Source organism: Perissodus microlepis, chromosome 17 (assembly GCF_051167445.1).
Source record: "Perissodus microlepis isolate ML-2025 ecotype Zambia chromosome 17, ASM5116744v1, whole genome shotgun sequence".
NCBI classification, from domain to species: domain Eukaryota; kingdom Metazoa; phylum Chordata; class Actinopteri; order Cichliformes; family Cichlidae; genus Perissodus; species Perissodus microlepis.
In genome coordinates this window covers 2,642,040-2,666,111 of record NC_140477.1, presented here as the reverse complement: position 1 = coordinate 2,666,111, position 24,072 = coordinate 2,642,040, and the positions used below count along the sequence as shown (strand labels likewise).

Genomic DNA, 24,072 nt, shown 5'->3' with positions numbered 1-24,072 from the left:
GGCAACACATCATCCCAGCCCCAACGATTTCTGCACAGTTTCTGAAGGATCAACTCAGCAGGCAACACAACAGGTGCCAAAAACCCCAAAGGGTCATAGATCCAGCTCACAAAGGACAATATCCCTCTCCTTGTGAGAGGTTTGTTTTTAAGTGTTCCTGCTGAGGTATGGCAGCGAGTACTGCTCTTCTGTTGCTAATCCATTTGGTGAGCTTAAAGCCTCCTTTAGCACAAAGAGCAACAAGTTCTTGATGGAGCAACACTGCCTCCACTTCAGACCCAACAGAGGTAAGGCAATCATCCACATAAAAATTATGTAGAACATTATTGACAACTTCTAGTCTGAACTGATCTCTGTTATCCTCTGCACATTTCCTCAAGGCAAAACTCACACAACTTTGAGGTGAGGTGGCTCCTCAGGTGTACTTTCATTCTGTATTTCACCAGATCCTGACTATGATCGCCGTCTGGCCTCCACAGAAACCTTAACAGATCTGCGTCTTCTCTTTGTACTCTGACCTGATAAAACATAGATTCAATATCTGGCATTAGCACAACAGGCTCTTTACAGAACGCACTTATTACCCCAACTAGCAAGCTAGTAAGAACTGGGCCTTACAGAAGCTGTCCATTCAGAGACACTCCATGAAATGAAGCACGATAATCAAAGACAACCCGCAACTACTTCTTCTGTGGGTGATGCACCTCATGATGTGGAATATACCACAAGCCTCCATCACCGCGATCCAATTCTTCAGTAGGCACCTTCTCTGCCTACCCTTTGGAAATAATACCAGTCATAAAACTGGTGTAACTGACATGAAATGAGCCATCCGTGATAAACTTCAGTTTAAGGTTCATAGCTCGCTGTTCTACAACCTTCTTATTATTTGGCATTTTTACCTGATTGCACCTGAAAGGTAAACCAGTGGTATAATGACCATCAACCAACTTAACAGTGTCCATCACTGACTTCATAAACTGCTGATCTCTAGACAAAGCAAACTGCTCATCCTGAATGCATTCTGGAAAATCAGCCTTCATTTGACGTTCCCACAGCTCATCCAGTCTTGCCATGGAAATCCTATTGACACTCACATCAAAAATATCAGTCTTGCAATCTTCTCTGAGAGGACCATTCACCGTCCAACCCAGCATAGTTTTTACTACATGGGGACCTCCATCCTGACTTCTAACAGCATCCCATGGCTCTAATGCCTTGGGCACACTGGTTCCGATCAACAGATCTAGCCCAGAATTTATCTCCAATATCTTAATATGGTGCAAATGTGGCCATCGGGCAATATTGCATTGATGAACATTCATGCTTTTCTGTGTAAATAATTCAAGCAAGTCACAGTAGTGATCTAAATCCAAGCCCACTACTTCCATATCTGAAACAACATAACTACTGACCATCTTTTCCTGACCCATTGTACGTAAAAGAATGCCAGTTTTCCTTCCTGAAAGTTTCAGCCAATTCATGAACCCTTCAGTACAAAATGAAGCTGAACTCCCAGGATCTAGAAAAGCGTAGGTTATCAGTGACTGATTGTCCTTTCTTGGACTTCACTGTAACTGGTATTATGGACAGAGCACTATTTTGCCCACCGGCCGCAGTCACTTGCAATCTTCACTTGCCTTTTGACAAACTCAATAACATCACTAAAAACCACTTTAGAGTGAACCCTCTTCTGCAGATCGCACACAACATTCCTCCATTTATCCCTGATTTTATAAAGCAACCTTTTTATAACTGCTTGCATGTTAGCAGAGACATCCAACTCATGCAAGGACTCAACATCTCCCATTGCATTACAACATTTCTCGTGGTGTGTGGAAGAAGCGGACTCGAGCGCAGATCTCCTTGCAATGAGACAGTGAATTTATTTACAGAGAGAAACATTTACAGTCCAGTGAAATCCCTTGGCCGTGGCCCCCGTGGTCCATTCACCCAGCTCCCGTGTTCTCCTCTCCACCTCCTGGTGGAGACAAAAAAAAGGAGTAAATAGCAATCCGAAAGCGAGTTGGAAAGAGCACACGATCAAGACACTACTAACGAGTTTAGTCTAATGATCCAGCGCTGACTGAAGCCTGGTCACCGCGTTAAATACATCAGGGTCTGATGGTGGATAATTCATGGCAGCTGGCGAATGTTGATTAATCGGCGGTGTGCCGAAGCTCCAAATGGAGCTACTTCTGGGTCAGCGGACCTGCCTCCGGGGAAGCGCGGCTCCATCAAAATAAACTCAAACATAAATGATCAGGTCGCCCAGCAGGGCTGGTCAGACCATGACAACATTGCCTTAATAAAAACCCATATTCCTGCAAAGCCTTCACATCCTCAGATTTTAAAGGAGGCCATTTACTGACCCTTTCAATGTAGGCAGCAGCAATTTTCATCGAATTGCCAAAGTTTTCCTGGAGCAAAGATTTAGCTTTAGCATATCCATACTCAGCAAGCATATACTGACAGCTTCTCACCATTTCTCTTGGATGGCCTCTGGTGTATTGCTTGAGAAAATATAAACAATCCTTAGCACTGTGAGCTTGACTCTCCACCATGTGTTCAAAAGCTCTCATAAAGGTTTGGTATTGCAACGAATCACCATCAAAAAAACTGAATGTCACGCCTTGGTAGCAAAAACAGAGAATGTTGCTCAGCCAATAAAGCTGCGTTTCGCCTTGTGACCTTCATCAGGGTCACCCAGGATGACCCTGATGAAGGCCACAAGCCGAAACGCGTTGGTCAGGCAATAAACCTTGGACACACAATTAACAGGAGCAATATCCCCCACTAATCTGCCTATTAAAACTAACTCACTCAGCCTAGTCTTCTGTGCATACTAGCGGTGGATATTTATGTACCATGCTGTCAGCTGTGAGGAAGACAAACTGTCTTAAACAAACTCCCGAGCCAATGGCTTCAGCCGCCTGATGCACAATAACTAGAAAGCAAATCAGTACAATGCCTAATGCAGTTGTACCGCTGAAACCTAACAGGGGAATAAAACTGAAGGAAATCTGTTGTGTGAAGCCACAGGCTTACTCTAAAGGCTGCGTGGACAACAGCAACAGCAAACCATAAAACTCCCATCAATAAAACTCATCTATATATAAAAAATCCAATAAAACCTAAAAAGTCTTCTGTTGACAAGATGTTGCAACTCCTCCAACCAACAGCAGCGGCAGGCGAAACATGAGGACACAGATGACATGCAACAATAAACACATAAGATGCACTTCTGTACTATTTGCTCCTTTAATTCCACATTGTACAGGGGGGGGGCATTTATATGGATACACCGTAATAAAATGGGAATGGTTGGTGATACTAAAGTCCTGTTTGTGGCACATTAGTATATGTGAGGGGGCAAACTCCTCAAGATGGGTGGTGACCATGGTGGCCATTTAGAAGTCGGCCATCTTGGATACAACTTTTGTTTTTTCAATAGGAAGAGGGCCATGTGACACATCAAACTTATTGGTAATGTCACAAGAAAAACAATGGTGTGCTTGGTTTCAACGTAACTTTATTCTTTCATGAGTTATTTACAAGTTTCTGATCACTTATAAAATGTGTTCAATGTGCTGCCCATTGTGTTGAATTGTCAATGCAACCCTCTTCTCTCACTCTTCACACACTGATAGCAACACCGCAGGAGAAATGCCAGCACAGGCATCCAGTATCCGTAGTTTCAGGTGCTGCACATCTCGTATCTTCACACCATAGACAATTGCCTTCAGAGGACCCCAAAGATAAAAGTCTAAGGGGGTCAGATCGGGAGACCTTGGGGGCCATTCAACTGGCCCACGACGACCAATCCACTTTCCAGGAAACTGTTCATCTAGGAATGCTCGGACCTGGCACCCATAATGTGGTGGTGCACCATCTTGCTGGAAAAACTCAGGGAACGTGCCAGCTTCAGCGCATAAAGAGGGAAACACATCATCATGTAGCAATTTCAAATATCCAGTGGCCTTGAGGTTTCCATTGATGAAGAATGGACCCACTATCGTTGTACCCCATATACCACACCAAACCATCACTTTTGTTGTTCCAACAGTCTTGGAGGGATCCATCCAATGTGGGTTAGTGTCAGACCAATAGCGGTGGTTTTGTTTGTCAACTTCACCATTCACATAAAAGTTTGCCTCATCACTGAACAAAATCTTCTGCATGAACTGAGGGTCCTGTTCCAATTTTTGTTTTGCCCATTCTGCAAATTCTGAGCACCGATCTGGGTCATCCTCGTTGAGATGCTGCAGTAGCTGGAGTTTGTAAGGGTGCCATTTGTGAGTAGCTAATATCCGCCGAAGGGACGTTCAACTAATGCCACTCTCCAGTGACATGCGGCGAGTGCGACGCTGTGGGCTCTTGCTGAATGAAGCTAGGACAGCCACTGATGTTTCTTCATTAGTGACAGTTTCCTTGCGTCCACATTTTGGCAAATCCAACACTGAACCAGTTTCACGAAACTTAGCAAGCAGTTTGCTAACTGTAGCATGTGAGATGGGTGGTCTCGTAGGGTGTCTTGCATTGAAATCTGCTGCAATGACTGCGTTACTGTGTTCACCAGATATCAACACAATTTCGATCCGCTCCTCACGTGTTAACCGCTTCGACATGTCAATGACTGTGAACAAAGAGAAACTTGTAAATAACTCATGAAAGAATAAAGTTATGTTGAAACCAAGCACACCATTGTTTTTCTTGTGACATTACCAATAAGTTTGATGTGTCACATGGCCCTCTCCCTATTGAAAAAACAAAAGTTGTATCCAAGATGGCCGACTTCTAAATGGCCACCATGGTCACCACCCATCTTGAGGAGTTTGCCCCCTCACATATACTAATGTGCCACAAACAGGACTTTAGTATCACCAACCATTCCCATGTTATTACGGTGTATCCATATAAATGGCCCACCCTGTACTCTCCACTATATAAAATCAGTACGAGGTGTGTAAGACTGCAACTCCTTCCTGGTTGCAACGCTGGATAGTCATGTGATTTCTAAAACAGAGATATTGAGCAAATGCAAAAAATCTAGCCTATGGACAGGATTTCTATTTACCCTCTGCTTGTTGGTAGGTAGATGACATTTTTGTCCCAAACCAGCACACTCATACTGCTGCATTTGTCTTAAAACCATACTTGTGTGCATATCTCCAAATGGATATAGTATAAGTTCAAATAAAATAATGAAGCTTTGGAAATCTAAATGCAATCTTTTAAATGTACTAGTTTACAGTGTTATCGTTTTAGTTGAACAAGGAAGTGATATCTGGAGAAACAAGGAAAAAGAATCCGTGCAACAGACACCTACTCATAGTTTGGCACACCTTCTTTCAAACATGCAAACATCGTTGCTATGTAGACAAAGACTCTGTTCATTTTAAATATCAGATTCACCCAAACACTGCATGAAAGTGAAGCTCTGCCCCACAAACTACTACAGTCTCTAAATGTATTATATTTGGGTGTTTGTGGGCATTCTCCACACACAACAAAAGATACTTTATTGACCGCGGTTAAAAGAGAGAAAGATGGTAAGCACACTGATGTAAACTAAACCCTAACACCTCTACTAGGAACAAGCATAACCACAGGTCAACTTTCCCATCTCTGTTTTTCCAAGAATACTCAGCAAACTCTCCATAGCCACAATTTTTGGCTCTCTTCCTCCATCACTTTCACTTTCCTGACTTTGTTGATCTATGACCACAAATAAGCACAATACTGTCTGTCTGCTGACTGGGAGAGTTACAAATTGCAGTAGTTTTCATACTGAAACTCTAAATTTAAAAGTGTTTTTAACAAGCTGCTTTTGGTGATGATGACAGGCTTGATCTCGTAGCCTTCATCCTGAACCCAGAGTTCTCTCAGTGGTTACAAAGTTTTACTAAAAGGCTACAATCCAGCAGTCAGTTATGCATTTATTCAGTTATTCGTTCAGTCTTTATTTATATGTATTAGAGCATTGCTCTACTCTGTTTACATCAAACCACTGGTTTTGTTTTCAGTAGTTCACTCTCAGTCACTTAACCTCTGTGAAGCCAATTTAAAATACTTGTTTGAATATTCAAATACATTCAGTACCAGTCATGCTCACATGTCCAAAGTTTTCACTGGGACTGTGGGTCATGACCTCCTTCGATAAAGAAGAACAGAGTGTGACTGAGTGCTGAGAGGAGAGACATCAGAGTGCAGAATAAGAAGTAAGTGAAGAGTTTGTTGTGTCATCTCTTTTTTTTCTTTAGTGCTTGGTGTTAATGATGCTGTCAGTTCAGTTATTTCATTTATCAGAGATTCTGATATTTCATTGGTTTAGTTTTCTTTATTATGGATGGTGGGTGAATATACAATAGAAACTTAACCCTTTCATGCATGAATAGTGACAATGTCAATCTGGATTTTCTTTTTCTTAAGTATTTTTATTCATCTTTAGACATGAAAAAAAAAAGATTTTTGATCTTCACTTTTTTAAAACATGTACTTTTCAAAAGAGTTTAACATGTCCACTTAGGTGGAGAACTGGTTGACCAGTGGGTTGCAGGGTATGGAGTTACACATCAGTGTCCAATGTAGTGGTTTATGTTGAAGTATACCATCAATAGCTGACCACTGTAGTGACACTGTGCCTGAAAGGGTTAAACAGAAATATAAAAACGTCATAAATTAGCCTTGCAATCAATCAAACTATGTCAAAGTAGCTATATATAACAATGTCCCGATTCACAAGTGATGTACCCTAAAAAAAAAACCCTCAAAACTTGTAACGTGTAACTATTTATTTACAAGAGTATTCATGGAAAACTCAAAGCCTCCACATTTCATGTTTTCATGTGCTCTCTTTTTATATCATTTGCAAGTTGTTTGCATGTTTCCCTCCATCCTACATGTTACTCCATTTCCTGGAAACAGATTCAATTCTGTAATCTTGATAAAATAGTATACTTATAATCGTGACCAAACATTTAACAGCAGAATATTAAAAACATCAACAAAGTCAAATGCAAGGAATCCATGTACGTAGATCTGCACTGACACCTAAGCCTGCAATGGAGCATAAAGGAGAGACGCGTAACTAAAGCCAAATGGGACCAGACGTCACCTGGCTTAATGGGGTCCGTGTCCTGGTTCACAAACATGTCAGATTTTGGGATATTCTAGAGATATTCTTATTAATAAATACATTAAATATAAAATAGAATTTGAACATTTTTAAAAGCATCATTACAATACAAGATAAACATGAGTAAAAGAATTTTAAATGAATGATAAATATCTCAAACTGGGTCAAACACCAAGCAGAAGACGTGGATCTTTAGACTGGATTTAAGAATTGGTGGTGAAGAGTCCTCTCTAATGTGAAATGGTAACACATTTCAAAACTTGGACCCGCTACGGCAAAAGTCCGTCTGAGCCTCCGCTGTGTCCTCGACACATCCAGGAGCAGTCGGTTAGTTGATGTGAGTGGAAAAGCAAGTGCAGCTCAGAGAGGGAAGGTCGGGGAAGACCATTTAAGCACTTTAACTGTGCAGCCAGTTAAAAGCTGTGATCCAACATTTTGCAGCAGCTGAAGACGACACAGGGCAAAATGGTGACACCAGTATATAAAGCTTTACAGTAATACAACCAAGTTGTAAAAAGGGCACAGATTACTGTTTCTTTAGCTTTCTGTCACAGCTGAAAGAAGAAAAAGATGTATAAAGCTGACTTTCATTGCAATTGTTTTATTTGGGCTTTCTCTACTTCATTCTACTTTTACAGAGTAATTATTTAATATCTGTGGCTGAACTTCAACACACAATGGCAGAAAAACTCTTGACAGACTGGGACAGTGGTCTCTTGGATTGCTTTGAGGATGCGAGTACTTGTAAGAAGAAGTTTAAGATCTTTTTCTTGTCATTTCTGGGGTCTTAGGCACTTCAGACATGTTAACACTTTGGTGATGTATTTCTGTTTTTCAGGCTGCTATGGTTTCTGGTGCGGCCCCTGCCTCGCCAGCACCGTTGCAAGAAGGTTTGGAGAGAACAGCTGTCTCCCTTTATGTGATATATGCTGTTGTGTTGTGTCGAGATTCCTTGGCCTTCCAATTTTTCCACCTCCTGCAGTCTTGTCTTTAAGGGCTGCCATGCGAAACAGATATGGCATCAAGGTATGAAGCAGTGACAGTGAGACAATGTCATGAAGCAGAAAAGCAGAAAGAAAGAAATAATGGTTGTACCGTCTCTCTGCAGGGCTCTCTCTGTAAGGATATTGCAATTTCCTGTTGCTGCTGCACGTGCTCCTGGTGTCAGATGCATCGTGAGTTAAAGCATCGTAAGCAAGCTCCCACTGTGGTCAACATACAGAATAACAACATTGTGAACATGCAGCCTGTTCCAGTCATGCAGGCACCCATGATGATGCCTGTACAATCAGTGCCAGCTGCTTATATGGCTCAACCAGCAGTCACTGTGGTCACACAGTGACGAAATCCGAGTTTGTGTTGATGTTTCTATCAGTGATACAAGACAATGAAGTCATTTTGAATTGAGAGTATAGTTAAATATTTCTATTGGCTTCCTAATAATCATAAAAATTACATTTAGTTTAAATGCATGAGTCGCCTTTTTAGATTAGTCACTGCATAGCTTCAGTAATAATACAGAGGATTGAATTTTAGTCTATTAATTTTTCTGCTAATGAGAAAAACATACTTGCATGTAGAGAGCTAAACGTGGTGTTAGATCTGCTCTGATGTTAAAACTGATGTAAAGTGTTTTTTTATCAATAAAAATATGAAATCCAAGACATTTATGATCATTTTGCAATCCTACTTTAGATTCACCAAACTCTGCTTCAGATCAGTTTACAGTTTACTGAGATTGATGAAGACCTGATGTGCTCTTCACAGCTTTCATGACACCATAAAGATCAAACAGGAGTCCTGCAGTGGCTTTTTTCATTTTTTATTTCACTCCTCATTAATTTGTCTTTCTTAAAATGTGTCATAGTGTGTGCTGTGTGGCAGGAGGAAGGACCCATGCAGGACTATCAGACGGAAAAATTAAATTCAATGTGCTGCTTTATTTGCTGAAAAAACTCGAACATGAAATACAAGATAACTCAAACTAGAAACTCAAAGCACGAAGCTCTGACTGGAAAACCGGGAACAGAGAACTAAGATGTTACCACAAGCACAGAGGCGAAAACACAACACGGTGAGGGTACGATACAACAACTAACAGAGAGAAACACAGGACTTAAATACTCAAGCAGGACAGCGAGAGAATGGGGAACAGGTGGTGACACAGCCGGGACAAATAATGAGATGACAAGGAAGCAAAATCAGACACACTGCACACAGGACATGGACTATCAAAATAAAACAGGAAACACATGACAGGCACAGAAACAGAACATGGAGCACAGAGACAACAGTAACTAACAGTGACAGGAGGTGAACAACACAGAGACTCAAACACAGGCGGAGGTGACGCGACTAAGATCACTGAGAGCTAAAGAAACCCAACAACATGAACAAGAATAATCAAAGAACATAATTACAAAGACTGAAACACAAATACTGGGTCTTTGTGACAAAATGTCTTTTATAAATAGCAACACAGAATCCAAATGGAGTAAATTAAAAACTCACGTTTTATATGTACTTACAATGATGCTTGGTGTCGTGTTGAAGACAAATCAGTGTTTTCCCTCAAATGTACATGTAAGCAAACCAACAAATAAAGCCAAACGTCTTTGCTGCCTTTTGTTTTTTTAATCTTTGTGTATGAACACGAATATCCTCGCCCATGTTGTTCATGTGTTTTTCTGTCTGTTTAATTCTTTTTTCTGACTTCTCAATAATTCACCTACTTGAACGTTTCCTTTTTTCACAGATAGAATTAAAGAACAAACGTTTATGTTACTAAATCTCCTGCTTTATTCTCATTTACAGTGATGTTTGTTCTTTATGATGCTCGAGTGTCAAAAACTAAGCTGGCTGTTTAGGATTTAAGAGGATTTTGTGTCGAGGAATTGAAGATCTGCTTTTCCTTACAGTCCATGTTTTTTCTGTCCTGATAAAAACTGCTTCCAGGATGACGTCTTCTGTTTTATTTTATTTTAATTAATCTAGTAGTTTCTGCCGTGGCAAAAACAAATCTGAAAACATTCAGTGATTACACAGCACAGAGGAAGGACAGTAAAGGTCTATAAGGAATACTGAAACAATGATACAAATACAAACAATGAGATTCTTAAACAGCTGATAACTCTCTGGGTTTACATTAAATCTGGGATAAGGAAGGAGGGCATATAGGAATACAGCTCACCGCAGACAAACAGCCAACAAGGTGAAACATGATACCACATTAAAATATCAGGAGTTCTTTGCTGTGACTTGCCTAACAAGTAAAACCAGGAAAAGAATTACAAGTAAACTTCTTGGGTGACCTGACTATTTTTAGACTGGAGTCAGAAACAGATCTGCTTTCTCATAAAAAAACATTAAACACAAAAAAAACCTGACAAGTTTGATAAAGAAAATATAACATGTTAAAAAAAAAAAAAAAAAAAACATTCCTGCGTGCTGTGTTATTCCTTAAAAGTAAAACATACAAAACCATTTGTCCTGCTCTTTAACTGCACTGCTCAAAATACCTGTTGGAGGTATTTTGTCTCCATGTCCCCCCAGTGATGTTTAAACATCACCACCAGCTGATCTATGTAACTGAATGAGTTAACAAGTTACAAATGAATTTTTTTTAAAGCAGTTTTGTCACACAGTGCCTCCCTGTGGTCACAATTGGCAATTACATGACACAAACTCTAAATGTGACTAGTGTCACTGAAAAGCGGAGTGCTGCTCCTGGATTCAGATGTATTAAAACTTGAGTTAAAGCATTACAAGAAAAACAGTCTTCAGTATCGAGAGTAACCCAGTTAGCATGTGGCCTTTCTCAGCTGTGTAGTCAGTTGTTTTTGGTTTTATTCCTGTTCTGATAACAAAACGAGTTTAAAAATGTTGAAGTGAATTGATAAAGAGTTCAGGCCCCATTTTCAGTTTTATCTTACATCCTCTGAGAAGCTTTTGTGTTGTTGCAGTTTCTTTTGTTTTATTTAAATCACTGTTTCAAGTCGAGTCCAACAGCTCTAAAAACTGAAAACTAACAACAAGGAACAATAACCTGTTGTCACGTCATGAAATTAGGAATTGAATATTTGCGTCACTTAAATGACAAAGAAACAATGACCAGCAGCAGGTCTATGATTAGTTAGGTTGTCTGACTCTTTTAATAGCTTAAAGACTGAATAAAAGAAATCAGTTTTAAGGTTTAACTATTACCTATCATTTCCTCAGTGGTAAATCAGTTCGACCGCTTGTGAACTTCATCTATGCCAAACACAAAATCCAAAGCATGCAAAGATCCTCTTGAATGAATGAATCTCTGTCAGCTTGAACGTGATGTCCTACAAAACAGAAAGCATGGGCTTAATTTGACCTGGAAACTGTGTGCAGATAAAGAGCTTATCAAATCACACTATCAATGCAAACAGCTTCAGAGATCTCACACATGGCCGACTTATCCACTGTAACACAGCAGTGTCACAGGAGGCTGGAAAAGATTGTTTAACACCAGTTTATTATTTTAGCCATTGTGAAAAACACTGTTAAGTGAATGCTTCACATAAGTAAAACATGTAAAGCTAAAAGAGCCCGCCTGAAGGTCTGAGGCAGCGCTGTGGCTGGTCGGGTTGTAACAATAGGGTTATACAGCTGGGAGCAAAATCTAAACTCCTTTAAATGAGTTAAATCTCAAAAACGTCTTCTGAACAGTAACCCTGAGTGTTACTCAGCTGAGTGTGGGAGGAAGATGAGGTATTCAGAGGAAACCCACGCAGCCACAGGGAGACCAACCAAACTCTACTATGAAGGGATCCAGCCAGGGCTTGAACCAAGATCCTTTGTTGCGACTCCTCCAACCAACGGCCGCGGCAGGCAAAACATGAGGACACAGATGATGCGCAACAATAAACACATGAGATGCACTTCTGTACTATTTGCTCCTTTAATTCCACGTTGTACTGACCACTATACAAAATCAGTACATGGGATCAAACAGGATACAAATGCACAGACTGCACAAACATGAACACAACTCACAAACATTACACCAATTGCTATGCCAAACTACAACATCGGCCTATGGCATCAATTAGTGCACTAAACCAAACTCAGGCTGCATACAAAAATGCATCAAAATGACTCAAGCTGTGGTCAACAGAAGGTTTCCCCTCATGCTCAGCCTACCTTTGTGTCATCAACATCAGGTGTGGTGAACAGGTGAGTGCAACCACCTTTATCACCTAACACACCCATGAGTCACGCCCCACACCCGTGCACCAATACAGTGTGTGCATTTAAACCAACCCTCTTAATCCAAAAAAGGAACAACTCAACTCATATGGCTCCTAAATACCGGCCCCTAATTATTTCAGATCAATAATTACGTCATACTTACCATGTAGGAGACATTGATAGACATAATCAATCCTTTATCAAACATTTAAGGATAAAATTTTATTCAAAAATAAACACATCCACATTCATTCAAGTAGCCATTTGATAAAGTCACATAATCCTCATGACTCTTCTGCTTCCTGTAAAAGAGACACTTTAATGATCGGCCCGTCCAAACAACCAGTCTTTGTTTTAATACGAAGCTGACATGCAGTCCTTTACCATCAGAAATTGCTTCCACAACGCTTCCAGGCACCCAAGAGTTACGAGGCGCAGAATCATCGACAACGATAACCACATCCCCAGGAATGACCATCCATCCATCCATCTTCTTCCGCTTTATCCAGGGCCGGGTCGCGGGGGCAGCAGCCTAAGCAGAGAAGCCCAGACATCCCTCTCCCCAGCTACCTCTAGCTTATCCGGGGGAACACCAAGGCGTTCCCAGGCCAGCCGAGAGAAATAATCTCTCCAGCGTGTCCTGGGTCTGCCCCGGGGCCTCCTCTCGGTGGGACATGCCCGGTACGCCTCACCCAAGAGGCGCCCAGGAGGCATCCTTGTCACATACCCGAACCACCTCAGCTGGCTCCTTTCGATGTGGAGGAGCAGCACTTCTACTCTGAACCCCTCCCGGATCCCTGAACCTCTCACCCTGAGAAGTTCAGGAATGATGTTCCGTCCAATTCTCTGCCTTTTCTGATGCTCTTGAACCTGGAGCAGGTACTCCTTGACCCAGCGCTTCCAGAACAGGTCAGACATGTACTGTACTTGTCTCCATCGACGTCGTCCATATACGTCCTCCTTCTGAAACACTCCTGGTGGCATCAATGGCTTGGTCTTAAGCAGCAACAGATGGTTAGGAGTCAAATCAGCAGGATTACATGATGTATTAACATATCTCCACTGAGAAGGTTTGGACACTAAGTATCTCTGTCACCCGGTTTGCTACAAATACTTTAAACCTTGAAATTTAATTTCTAATATATTGCAACACCGAGGTACTATCAGTCCAAAATCCTGACTCCTGCAGCTGCATTGGCAGCTCTTTTCTCCACATCTTATCCATTCTACTGGTAACCAATGCAGCTGTCAGCTCCATGTGAGGAATGGAAGTTTGTTTCAGTGGAGCCACTCTTGCTTTACCCATTATAAACGCACAGTGGACTTGATACTGGGTGCTGCGCAGCAAAAAGTAACTGACTGTGCCATAACCCTCCTCGCTTGCATCTGCAAAGTGATGTAACTGAGCAGAAGCAACATCTCCAAAGTTAGGTTAAAAAAAAAAAGGTCAACCTTAAAATCTGCAAGAAGGCAAAGATCATTCAGCCAAACTGTCCATTCTTGTCCAACAGTAACTGGCAACACATCATCCCAGCCCCAACGATTTCTGCACAGTTTCTGAAGGATCAACTCAGCAGGCAACACAACAGGTGCCAAAAACCCCAAAGGGTCATAGATCCAGCTCACAAAGGACAATATCCCTCTCCTTGTGAGAGGTTTGTTTTTAAGTGTTCCTGCTGAGGTATGGCAGCGAGTACTGCTCTTCTGTTGCTAATCCATTTGGTGAGCTTAAAGCCTCCTTTAGCACAAAGAGCAACAAGTTCTTGATGGAGCAACACTGCCTCCACTTCAGACCCAACAGAGGTAAGGCAATCATCCACATAAAAATTATGTAGAACATTATTGACAACTTCTAGTCTGAACTGATCTCTGTTATCCTCTGCACATTTCCTCAAGGCAAAACTCACACAACTTTGAGGTGAGGTGGCTCCTCAGGTGTACTTTCATTCTGTATTTCACCAGATCCTGACTATGATCGCCGTCTGGCCTCCACAGAAACCTTAACAGATCTGCGTCTTCTCTTTGTACTCTGACCTGATAAAACATAGATTCAATATCTGCCATTAGCACAACAGGCTCTTTACAGAACGCACTTATTACCCCAACTAGCAAGCTAGTAAGAACTGGGCCTTACAGAAGCTGTCCATTCAGAGACACTCCGTGAAATGAAGCACGATAATCAAAGACAACCCGCAACTACTTCTTCTGTGGGTGATGCACCTCATGATGTGGAATATACCACAAGCCTCCATCACCGCGATCCAATTCTTCAGTAGGCACCTTCTCTGCCTACCCTTTGGAAATAATACCAGTCATAAAACTGGTGTAACTGACATGAAATGAGCCATCCGTGATAAACTTCAGTTTAAGGTTCATAGCTCGCTGTTCTACAACCTTCTTATTATTTGGCATTTTTACCTGATTGCACCTGAAAGGTAAACCAGTGGTATAATGACCATCAACCAACTTAACAGTGTCCATCACTGACTTCATAAACTGCTGATCTCTAGACAAAGCAAACTGCTCATCCTGAATGCATTCTGGAAAATCAGCCTTCATTTGACGTTCCCACAGCTCATCCAGTCTTGCCATGGAAATCGTATTGACACTCACATCAAAAATATCAGTCTTGCAATCTTCTCTGAGAGGACCATTCACTGTCCAACCCAGCATAGTTTTTACTACATGGGGACCTCCATCCTGACTTCTAACAGCATCCCATGGCTCTAAAGCCTTGGGCACACTGGTTCCGATCAACAGATCTACCCCAGAATTTATCTCCAATATCTTAATATGGTGCAAATGTGGCCATCGGGCAATATTGCATTGATGAACATTCATGCTTTTCTGTGTAAATAATTCAAGCAAGTCACAGTAGTGATCTAAATCCAAGCCCACTACTTCCATATCTGAAACAACATAACTACTGACCATCTTTTCCTGACCCATTGTACGTAAAAGAATGCCAGTTTTCCTTCCTGAAAGTTTCAGCCAATTCATGAACCCTTCAGTACAAAATGAAGCTGAACTCCCAGGATCTAGAAAAGCGTAGGTTATCAGTGACTGATTGTCCTTTCTTGGACTTCACTGTAACTGGTATTATGGACAGAGCACTATTTTGCCCACCGGCCGCAGTCACTTGCAATCTTCACTTGCCTTTTGACAAACTCAACAACATCACTAAAAACCACTTTAGAGTGAACCCTCTTCTGCAGATCGCACACAACATTCCTCCATTTATCCCTGATTTTATAAAGCAACCTTTTTATAACTGCTTGCATGTTAGCAGAGACATCCAACTCATGCAAGGACTCAACATCTCCCATTGCATTACAACATTTCTCGTGGTGTGTGGAAGAAGCGGACTCGAGCGCAGATCTCCTTGCAATGAGACAGTGAATTTATTTACAGAGAGAAACATTTACAGTCCAGTGAAATCCCTTGGCCGTGGCCCCCGTGGTCCATTCACCCAGCTCCCGTGTTCTCCTCTCCACCTCCTGGTGGAGACAAAAAAAAGGAGTAAATAGCAATCCGAAAGCGAGTTGGAAAGAGCACACGATCAAGACACTACTAACGAGTTTAGTCTAATGATCCAGCGCTGACTGAAGCCTGGTCACCGCGTTAAATACATCAGGGTCTGATGGTGGATAATTCATGGCAGCTGGCGAATGTTGATTAATCGGCGGTGTGCCGAAGCTCCAAATGGAGCTACTTCTGGGTCAGCGGACCTGCCTCCGGGGAAGCGCGGCTCCATCAAAATAAACTCAAACATAAATGATCAGGTCGCCCAGCAGGGCTGGTCAGACCATGACAACATTGCCTTAATAAAAACCCATATTCCTGCAAAGCCTTCACATCCTCAGATTTTAAAGGAGGCCATTTACTGACCCTTTCAATGTAGGCAGCAGCAATTTTCATCGAATTGCCAAAGTTTTCCTGGAGCAAAGATTTAGCTTTAGCATATCCATACTCAGCAAGCATATACTGACAGCTTCTCACCATTTCTCTTGGATGGCCTCTGGTGTATTGCTTGAGAAAATATAAACAATCCTTAGCACTGTGAGCTTGACTCTCCACCATGTGTTCAAAAGCTCTCATAAAGGTTTGGTATTGCAACGAATCACCATCAAAAAAACTGAATGTTACGCCTTGGTAGCAAAAACAGAGAATGTTGCTCAGCCAATAAAGCTGCGTTTCGCCTTGTGACCTTCATCAGGGTCACCCAGGATGACCCTGATGAAGGCCACAAGCCGAAACGCGTTGGTCAGGCAATAAACCTTGGACACACAATTAACAGGAGCAATATCCCCCACTAATCTGCCTATTAAAACTAACTCACTCAGCCTAGTCTTCTGTGCATACTAGCGGTGGATATTTATGTACCATGCTGTCAGCTGTGAGGAAGACAAACTGTCTTAAACAAACTCCCGAGCCAATGGCTTCAGCCGCCTGATGCACAATAACTAGAAAGCAAATCAGTACAATGCCTAATGCAGTTGTACCGCTGAAACCTAACAGGGGAATAAAACTGAAGGAAATCTGTTGTGTGAAGCCACAGGCTTACTCTAAAGGCTGCGTGGACAACAGCAACAGCAAACCATAAAACTCCCATCAATAAAACTCATCTATATATAAAAAATCCAATAAAACCTAAAAAGTCTTCTGTTGACAAGATGTTGCAACTCCTCCAACCAACAGCAGCGGCAGGCGAAACATGAGGACACAGATGACATGCAACAATAAACACATAAGATGCACTTCTGTACTATTTGCTCCTTTAATTCCACATTGTACAGGGGGGGGGCATTTATATGGATACACCGTAATAAAATGGGGGAATGGTTGGTGATACTAAAGTCCTGTTTGTGGCACATTAGTATATGTGAGGGGGCAAACTCCTCAAGATGGGTGGTGACCATGGTGGCCATTTAGAAGTCGGCCATCTTGGATACAACTTTTGTTTTTTCAATAGGGAGAGGGCCATGTGACACATCAAACTTATTGGTAATGTCACAAGAAAAACAATGGTGTGCTTGGTTTCAACATAACTTTATTCTTTCATGAGTTATTTACAAGTTTCTGATCACTTATAAAATGTGTTCAATGTGCTGCCCATTGTGTTGGATTGTCAATGCAACCCTCTTCTCTCACTCTTTACACACTGATAGCAACACCGCAGGAGAAATGCCAGCACAGGCATCCAGTATCCGTAGTTTCAGGTGCTGCACATCTCGTATCTTCACACCATAGACAATTGCCTTCAGAGGACCCCAAAGATAAAAGTCTAAGGGGGTCAGATCGGGAGACCTTGGGGGCCATTCAACTGGCCCACGACGACCAATCCACTTTCCAGGAAACTGTTCATCTAGGAATGCTCGGACCTGGCACCCATAATGTGGTGGTGCACCATCTTGCTGGAAAAACTCAGGGAACGTGCCAGCTTCAGCGCATAAAGAGGGAAACACATCATCATGTAGCAATTTCAAATATCCAGTGGCCTTGAGGTTTCCATTGATGAAGAATGGACCCACTATCGTTGTACCCCATATACCCCACCAAACCATCATTTTTGTTGTTCCAACAGTCTTGGAGGGATCCATCCAATGTGGGTTAGTGTCAGACCAATAGCGGTGGTTTTGTTTGTCAACTTCACCATTCACATAAAAGTTTGCCTCATCACTGAACAAAATCTTCTGCATGAACTGAGGGTCCTGTTCCAATTTTTGTTTTGCCCATTCTGCAAATTCTGAGCACCGATCTGGGTCATCCTCGTTGAGATGCTGCAGTAGCTGGAGTTTGTAAGGGTGCCATTTGTGAGTAGCTAATATCCGCCGAAGGGACGTTCAACTAATGCCACTCTCCAGTGACATGCGGCGAGTGCGACGCTATGGGCTCTTGCTGAATGAAGCTAGGACAGCCACTGATGTTTCTTCATTAGTGACAGTTTTCTTGCGTCCACATTTTGGCAAATCCAACACTGAACCAGTTTCACGAAACTTAGCAAGCAGTTTGCTAACTGTAGCATGGGAGATGGGTGGTCTCGTAGGGTGTCTTGCATTGAAATCTGCTGCAATGACTGCGTTACTGTGTTCACCAGATATCAACACAATTTCGATCCGCTCCTCACGTGTTAACCGCTTCGACATGTCAATGACTGTGAACAAAGAGAAACTTGTAAATAACTCATGAAAGAATAAAGTTATGTTGAAACCAAGCACACCATTGTTTTTCTTGTGACATTACCAATAAGTTTGATGTGTCACATGGCCCTCTTCCTATTGAAAAAACAAAAGTTGTATCCAAGATGGCCGACTTCTAAATGGCCACCATGGTCACCACCCATCTTGAGGAGTTTGCCCCCTCACATATACTAATGTGCCACAAACAGGACTTTAGTATCACCAACCATTCCCATTTTATTACGGTGTATCCATATAAATGGCCCACCCTGTACTCTCCACTATATAAAATCAGTACGAGGTGTGTAAGACTGCAACTCCTTCCTGGTTGCAACGCTGGATAGTCATGTGATTTCTAAAACAGAAATATTGAGCAAATGCAAAAAATCTAGCCTATGGACAGGATTTCTATTTACCCTCTGCTTGTTGGTAGGTAGATGACATTTTTGTCCCAAACCAGCACACTCATACTGCTGCATTTGTCTTAAAACCATACTTGTGTGCATATCTCCAAATGGATATAGTATAAGTTCAAATAAAATAATGAAGCTTTGGGAATCTAAATGCAATCTTTTAAATGTACTAGTTTACAGTGTTATCGTTTTAGTTGAACAAGGAAGTGATATCTGGAGAAACAAGGAAAAAGAATCCGTGCAACAGACACCTACTCATAGTTTGGCACACCTTCTTTCAAACATGCAAACATCGTTGCTATGTAGACAAAGGCTCTGTTCATTTTAAATATCAGATTCACCCAAACACTGCATGAAAGTGAAGCTCTGCCCCACAAACTACTACAGTCTCTAAATGTATTATGTTTGGGTGTTTGTGGGCATTCTCCACACACAACAAAAGATACTTTATTGACCGCGGTTAAAAGAGAGAAAGATGGTAAGCACACTGATGTAAACTAAACCCTAACACCTCTACTAGGAACAAGCATAACCACAGGTCAACTTTCCCATCTCTGTTTTCCCAAGAAAACTCAGCAAACTCTCCATAGCCACAATTTTTGGCTCTCTTCCTCCATCACTTTCACTTTCCTGACTTTGTTGATCTATGACCACAAATAAGCACAATACTGTCTGTCTGCTGACTGGGAGAGTTACAAATTGCAGTAGTTTTCATACTGAAACTCTAAATTTAAAAGTGTTTTTAACAAGCTGCTTTTGGTGATGATGACAGGCTTGATCTCGTAGCCTTCATCCTGAACCCAGAGATCTCTCAGTGGTTACAAAGTTTTACTAAAAGGCTACAATCCAGCAGTCACTTATGCATTTATTCAGTTATTCGTTCAGTCTTTATTTATATGTATTAGAGCATTGCTCTACTCTGTTTACATCAAACCACTGGTTTTGTTTTCAGTAGTTCACTCTCAGTCACTTAACCTCTGTGAAGCCAATTTAAAATACTTGTTTGAATATTCAAATACATTCAGTACCAGTCATGCTCACATGTCCAAAGTTTTCACTGGGACTGTGGGTCATGACCTCCTTCGATAAAGAAGAACAGAGTGTGACTGAGTGCTGGAGAGGAGAGACATCAGAGTGCAGAATAAGAAGTAAGTGAAGAGTTTGTTGTGTCATCTCTTTTTTTTTCTTTAGTGCTTGGTGTTAATGATGCTGTCAGTTCAGTTATTTCATTTATCAGAGATTCTGATATTTCATTGGTTTAGTTTTCTTTATTATGGATGGAGGGTGAATATACAATAGAAACTTAACCCTTTCATGCATGAATAGTGACAGTGTCAATCTGGATTTTCTTTTTCTTAAGTATTTTTATTCATCTTTAGACATGAAAAAAAAAGATTTTTGATCTTCACTTTTTTAAAACATGTACTTTTCAAAAGAGTTTAACATGTCCACTTAGGTGGACAACTGGTTGACCAGTGGGTTGCAGGGTATGGAGTTACACATCAGTGTCCAATGTAGTGGTTTATGTTGAAGTATACCATCAATAGCTGACCACTGTAGTGACACTGTGCCTGAAAGGGTTAAACAGAAATATAAAAACGTCATAAATTAGCCTTGCAATCAATCGAACTATGTCAAAGTAGCTATATATAACAATGTCCCGATTCACAAGTGATGTACCCTAAAAAAAAACCCTCAAAACTTGTAACGTGTAACTATTTATTTACAAGAGTATTCATGGAAAACTCAAAGCCTCCACATTTCATGTTTTCATGTGCTCTCTTTTTATATCATTTGCAAGTTGTTTGCATGTTTCCCTCCATCCTACATGTTACTCCATTTCCTGGAAACAGATTCAATTCTGTAATCTTGATAAAATAGTATACTTATAATCGTGACCAAACATTTAACAGCAGAATATTAAAAACATCAACAAAGTCAAATGCAAGGAATCCATGTACGTAGATCTGCACTGATACCCAAGCCTGCAATGGAGCATAAAGGAGAGACGCGTAACTAAAGCCAAATGGGACCAGACGTCACCTGGCTTAATGGGGTCCGTGTCCTGGTTCACAAACATGTCAGATTTTGGGATATTCTAGAGATATTCTTATTAATAAATACATTAAATATAAAATAGAATTTGAACATTTTTAAAAGCATCATTACAATACAAGATAAACATGAGTAAAAGAATTTTAAATGAATGATAAATATCTCAAACTGGGTCAAACACCAAGCAGAAGACGTGGATCTTTAGACTGGATTTAAGAATTGGTGGTGAAGAGTCCTCTCTAATGTGAAATGGTAACACATTTCAAAACTTGGGACCCGCTACGGCAAAAGTCCGTCTGAGCCTCCGCTGTGTCCTCGACACATCCAGGAGCAGTCGGTTAGTTGATGTGAGTGGAAAAGCAAGTGCAGCTCAGAGAGGGAAGGTCGGGGAAGACCATTTAAGCACTTTAACTGTGCAGCCAGTTAAAAGCTGTGATCCAACATTTTGCAGCAGCTGAAGACGACACAGGGCAAAATGGTGACACCAATATATAAAGCTTTACAGTAATACAACCAAGTTGTAAAAAGGGCACAGATTACTGTTTCTTTAGCTTTCTGCCACAGCTGAAAGAAGAAAAAGATGTATAAAGCTGACTTTCATTGCAATTGTTTTATTTGGGCTTTCTCTACTTCATTCTACTTTTACAGAGTAATTATTTAATATCTGTGGCTGAACTTCAACACACAATGGCAGAAAAACCCTTGACAGACTGGGACAGTGGTCTCTTGGATTGCTTTGAGGATGCGAGTACTTGTAAGAAGAAGTTTAAGATATTTTTCTTGTCATTTCTTGGGTCTTAGGCACTTCAGACATGTTAACACTTTGGTGATGTATTTCTGTTTTTCAGGCTGCTATGGTTTCTGGTGCGGCCCCTGCCTCACCCTCACTGTCGCAGGAAGGTTTGGAGAGAACAATCTTCTCCCTTTATGTGATTTAATGTTTGCTCCTACATTCTATGGGATCCCTACTTGTCCACCTCCTGCAGTCTTGTCTTTAAGGGCTGCCATGCGAAACAGATATGGCATCAAGGTATGAAGCAGTGACAACGAGACAATGTCATGAAGCAGAAAAGCAGAAAGAAAGAAATAATGGTTGTACCGTCTCTCTGCAGGGCTCTCTCCTTAACGATATTGTAATTTCCACTTGCTGCGCCACATGCTCCTGGTGTCAGATGCATCGTGAGTTAAAGCATCGTAAGCGAGCTCCCACTGTCATCAACATACAGAATAACAACACTGTGAACATGCAGCCTGTTCCAGTCATGCAGGCACCCATGATGATGATGATGCCTGTACAATCAGTGCCAGCTGCTTATATGGCTCAACCAGCAGTCACTGTGGTCACACAGTGACGAAATCCAAGTTTGTGTTGATGTTTCTATCAGTGATACAAGACAATGAAGTCATTTTGAATTGAGAGTATAGTTAAATATTTCTATTGGCTTCCTAATAATCATAAAAATTACATTTAGTTTAAATGCATGAGTCGCCTTTTTAGATTAGTCACTGCATAGCTTCAGTAATAATACAGAGGATTGAATTTTAGTCTATTAATTTTTCTGCTAATGAGAAAAACATACTTGCATGTAGAGAGCTAAACGTGGTGTTAGATCTGCTCTGATGTTAAAACTGATGTAAAGTGTTTTTTTATCAATAAAAATATGAAATCCAAGACATTTATGATCATTTTGCAATCCTACTTTAGATTCACCAAACTCTGCTTCAGATCAGTTTACAGTTTACTGAGATTGATGAAGACCTGATGTGCTCTTCACAGCTTTCATGACACCATAAAGATCAAACAGGAGTCCTGCAGTGGCTTTTTTCATTTTTTATTTCACTCCTCATTAATTTGTCTTTCTTAAAATGTGTCATAGTGTGTGCTGTGTGGCAGGAGGAAGGACCCATGCAGGACTATCAGACGGAAAAATTTAATTCAATGTGCTGCTTTATTTGCTGAAAAAGCTCAAACATGAAATACAAGATAACTCAAACTAGAAACTCAAAGCACGAAGCTCTAACTGGAAAACCGGCACAGAGGCAAAAACACAGCAGGGTGAGGGTACGATACAACAACTACCAGAGTGAAACACAGGACTGAAGTACACAAACAGGACAACAAGAGAATGGGCAACAGGTGGTGACACAGCCGGGACAAATCAGACCTAACAAGACGACGAGGAAGCAAAATCAGACACGCTGCACATAGGACAGGGACTATCAAAATAAAACAGGAAACACATGACAGGCACAGAAACAGAACATGGAGCACAGAGAAAACAGTAACTAACAGTGACAGGAGGTGAACAACACAGAGACTCAAACACAGGCTGAGGTGAAGCGACTAAGATCACTGAGAGCTAAAGAAACCCAAAAACATGAACAACAATAATCAAAGAACCTAATTACAAAGACTGAAACACAAATACTGGGTCTTTGTGACAAAATGTCTTTTATAAATAGAAACACGGAATCCAAATAGAGTGCATTAAAAACTGAAGACAAATCAGACCCCACCCACCCTTCTATTATAGCACTAATATATACTAGTGTATTTATTAGTGCTATTTCCCCAAAATGCACTGGCATGATTTCGGGGCAGCATGAGTACAAGCAACTTTTTTGCCCTTGATGCCGCCTCCACTACAATGCCGCCCTGGGCAACCGCCCATGTCACCTATATCAAATTTACATGTAAGCAAACTGTCCCTCCCGGATGGCCGAACTTCTCACCCTATCTCTAAGGGAGAGGCCAGCCACCCTTCGGAGGAAGCCCATTTCTGCCGCTTGTATTCACAATCTCGTTCTTTCGGTCACTACCCACAGTTCGTGACCATAGGTGAGGGTAGGAGCGTATATCGACCGGTAAATTGAGAGCTTTGCTTTTACACTCAGCTCTCTCTTCACCACAACAGACCGGAGCACCACCCACAGGACCCCCCAATGGACACGGTCAAATGCCTTGTCCAAGTCCACAAAACACATGTAGACTGGTTGGGCAAACTCCCATGCACCCTCAAGTATCCTCGAGAGGATAGAAAGCTGATCCAGTGTTCCACGACCAGGACGA

At 41.4% G+C, this 24,072-nt stretch overlaps 2 protein-coding genes and 1 long non-coding RNA gene across 5 annotated transcripts; 2 read left to right on the top strand and 1 right to left on the bottom strand.

The window, feature by feature from the left end:
• Positions 1–6,154: 6,154 nt before the first annotated feature.
• LOC146369019 (cornifelin-like) lies at positions 6,155–9,458 on the top strand. 2 transcript variants are annotated; one of them, XM_084911136.1, is made up of 4 exons: positions 6,155–6,221; positions 7,777–7,882; positions 7,977–8,164; positions 8,247–9,458. In XM_084911136.1, exons 2-4 carry the CDS (start codon positions 7,816–7,818, stop codon positions 8,478–8,480), a joined length of 489 nt encoding a protein of 162 aa, XP_084767262.1. In that variant the 5' UTR covers positions 6,155–6,221; positions 7,777–7,815; the 3' UTR covers positions 8,481–9,458. The 2 variants fall into 2 exon arrangements, with proteins under 2 accessions (XP_084767262.1, XP_084767263.1); XM_084911137.1 differs by lacking the exon at positions 6,155–6,221 and having other exon boundaries at positions 7,636–7,882.
• LOC146369018 (uncharacterized) lies at positions 7,636–11,985 on the bottom strand. Its single transcript, XR_014797463.1, has 4 exons — positions 11,855–11,985; positions 11,342–11,466; positions 8,234–8,343; positions 7,636–8,135 (listed from the first exon to the last, which is right to left on the bottom strand). It is a non-coding gene; the product is annotated as an uncharacterized LOC146369018 (long non-coding RNA).
• Positions 11,986–20,023: 8,038 nt separating this feature from the next.
• Positions 20,024–22,920, top strand: LOC146369017 (cornifelin-like). 2 transcript variants are annotated; one of them, XM_084910747.1, is made up of 4 exons: positions 20,024–20,095; positions 21,651–21,756; positions 21,851–22,032; positions 22,115–22,920. In XM_084910747.1, the coding sequence occupies exons 2-4, from the start codon at positions 21,690–21,692 to the stop codon at positions 22,352–22,354; spliced, it is 489 nt and encodes a 162-aa protein (XP_084766873.1). In that variant the 5' UTR covers positions 20,024–20,095; positions 21,651–21,689; the 3' UTR covers positions 22,355–22,920. The 2 variants fall into 2 exon arrangements, with proteins under 2 accessions (XP_084766873.1, XP_084766874.1); XM_084910748.1 differs by lacking the exon at positions 20,024–20,095 and having other exon boundaries at positions 21,286–21,756.
• Positions 22,921–24,072: the final 1,152 nt, after the last annotated feature.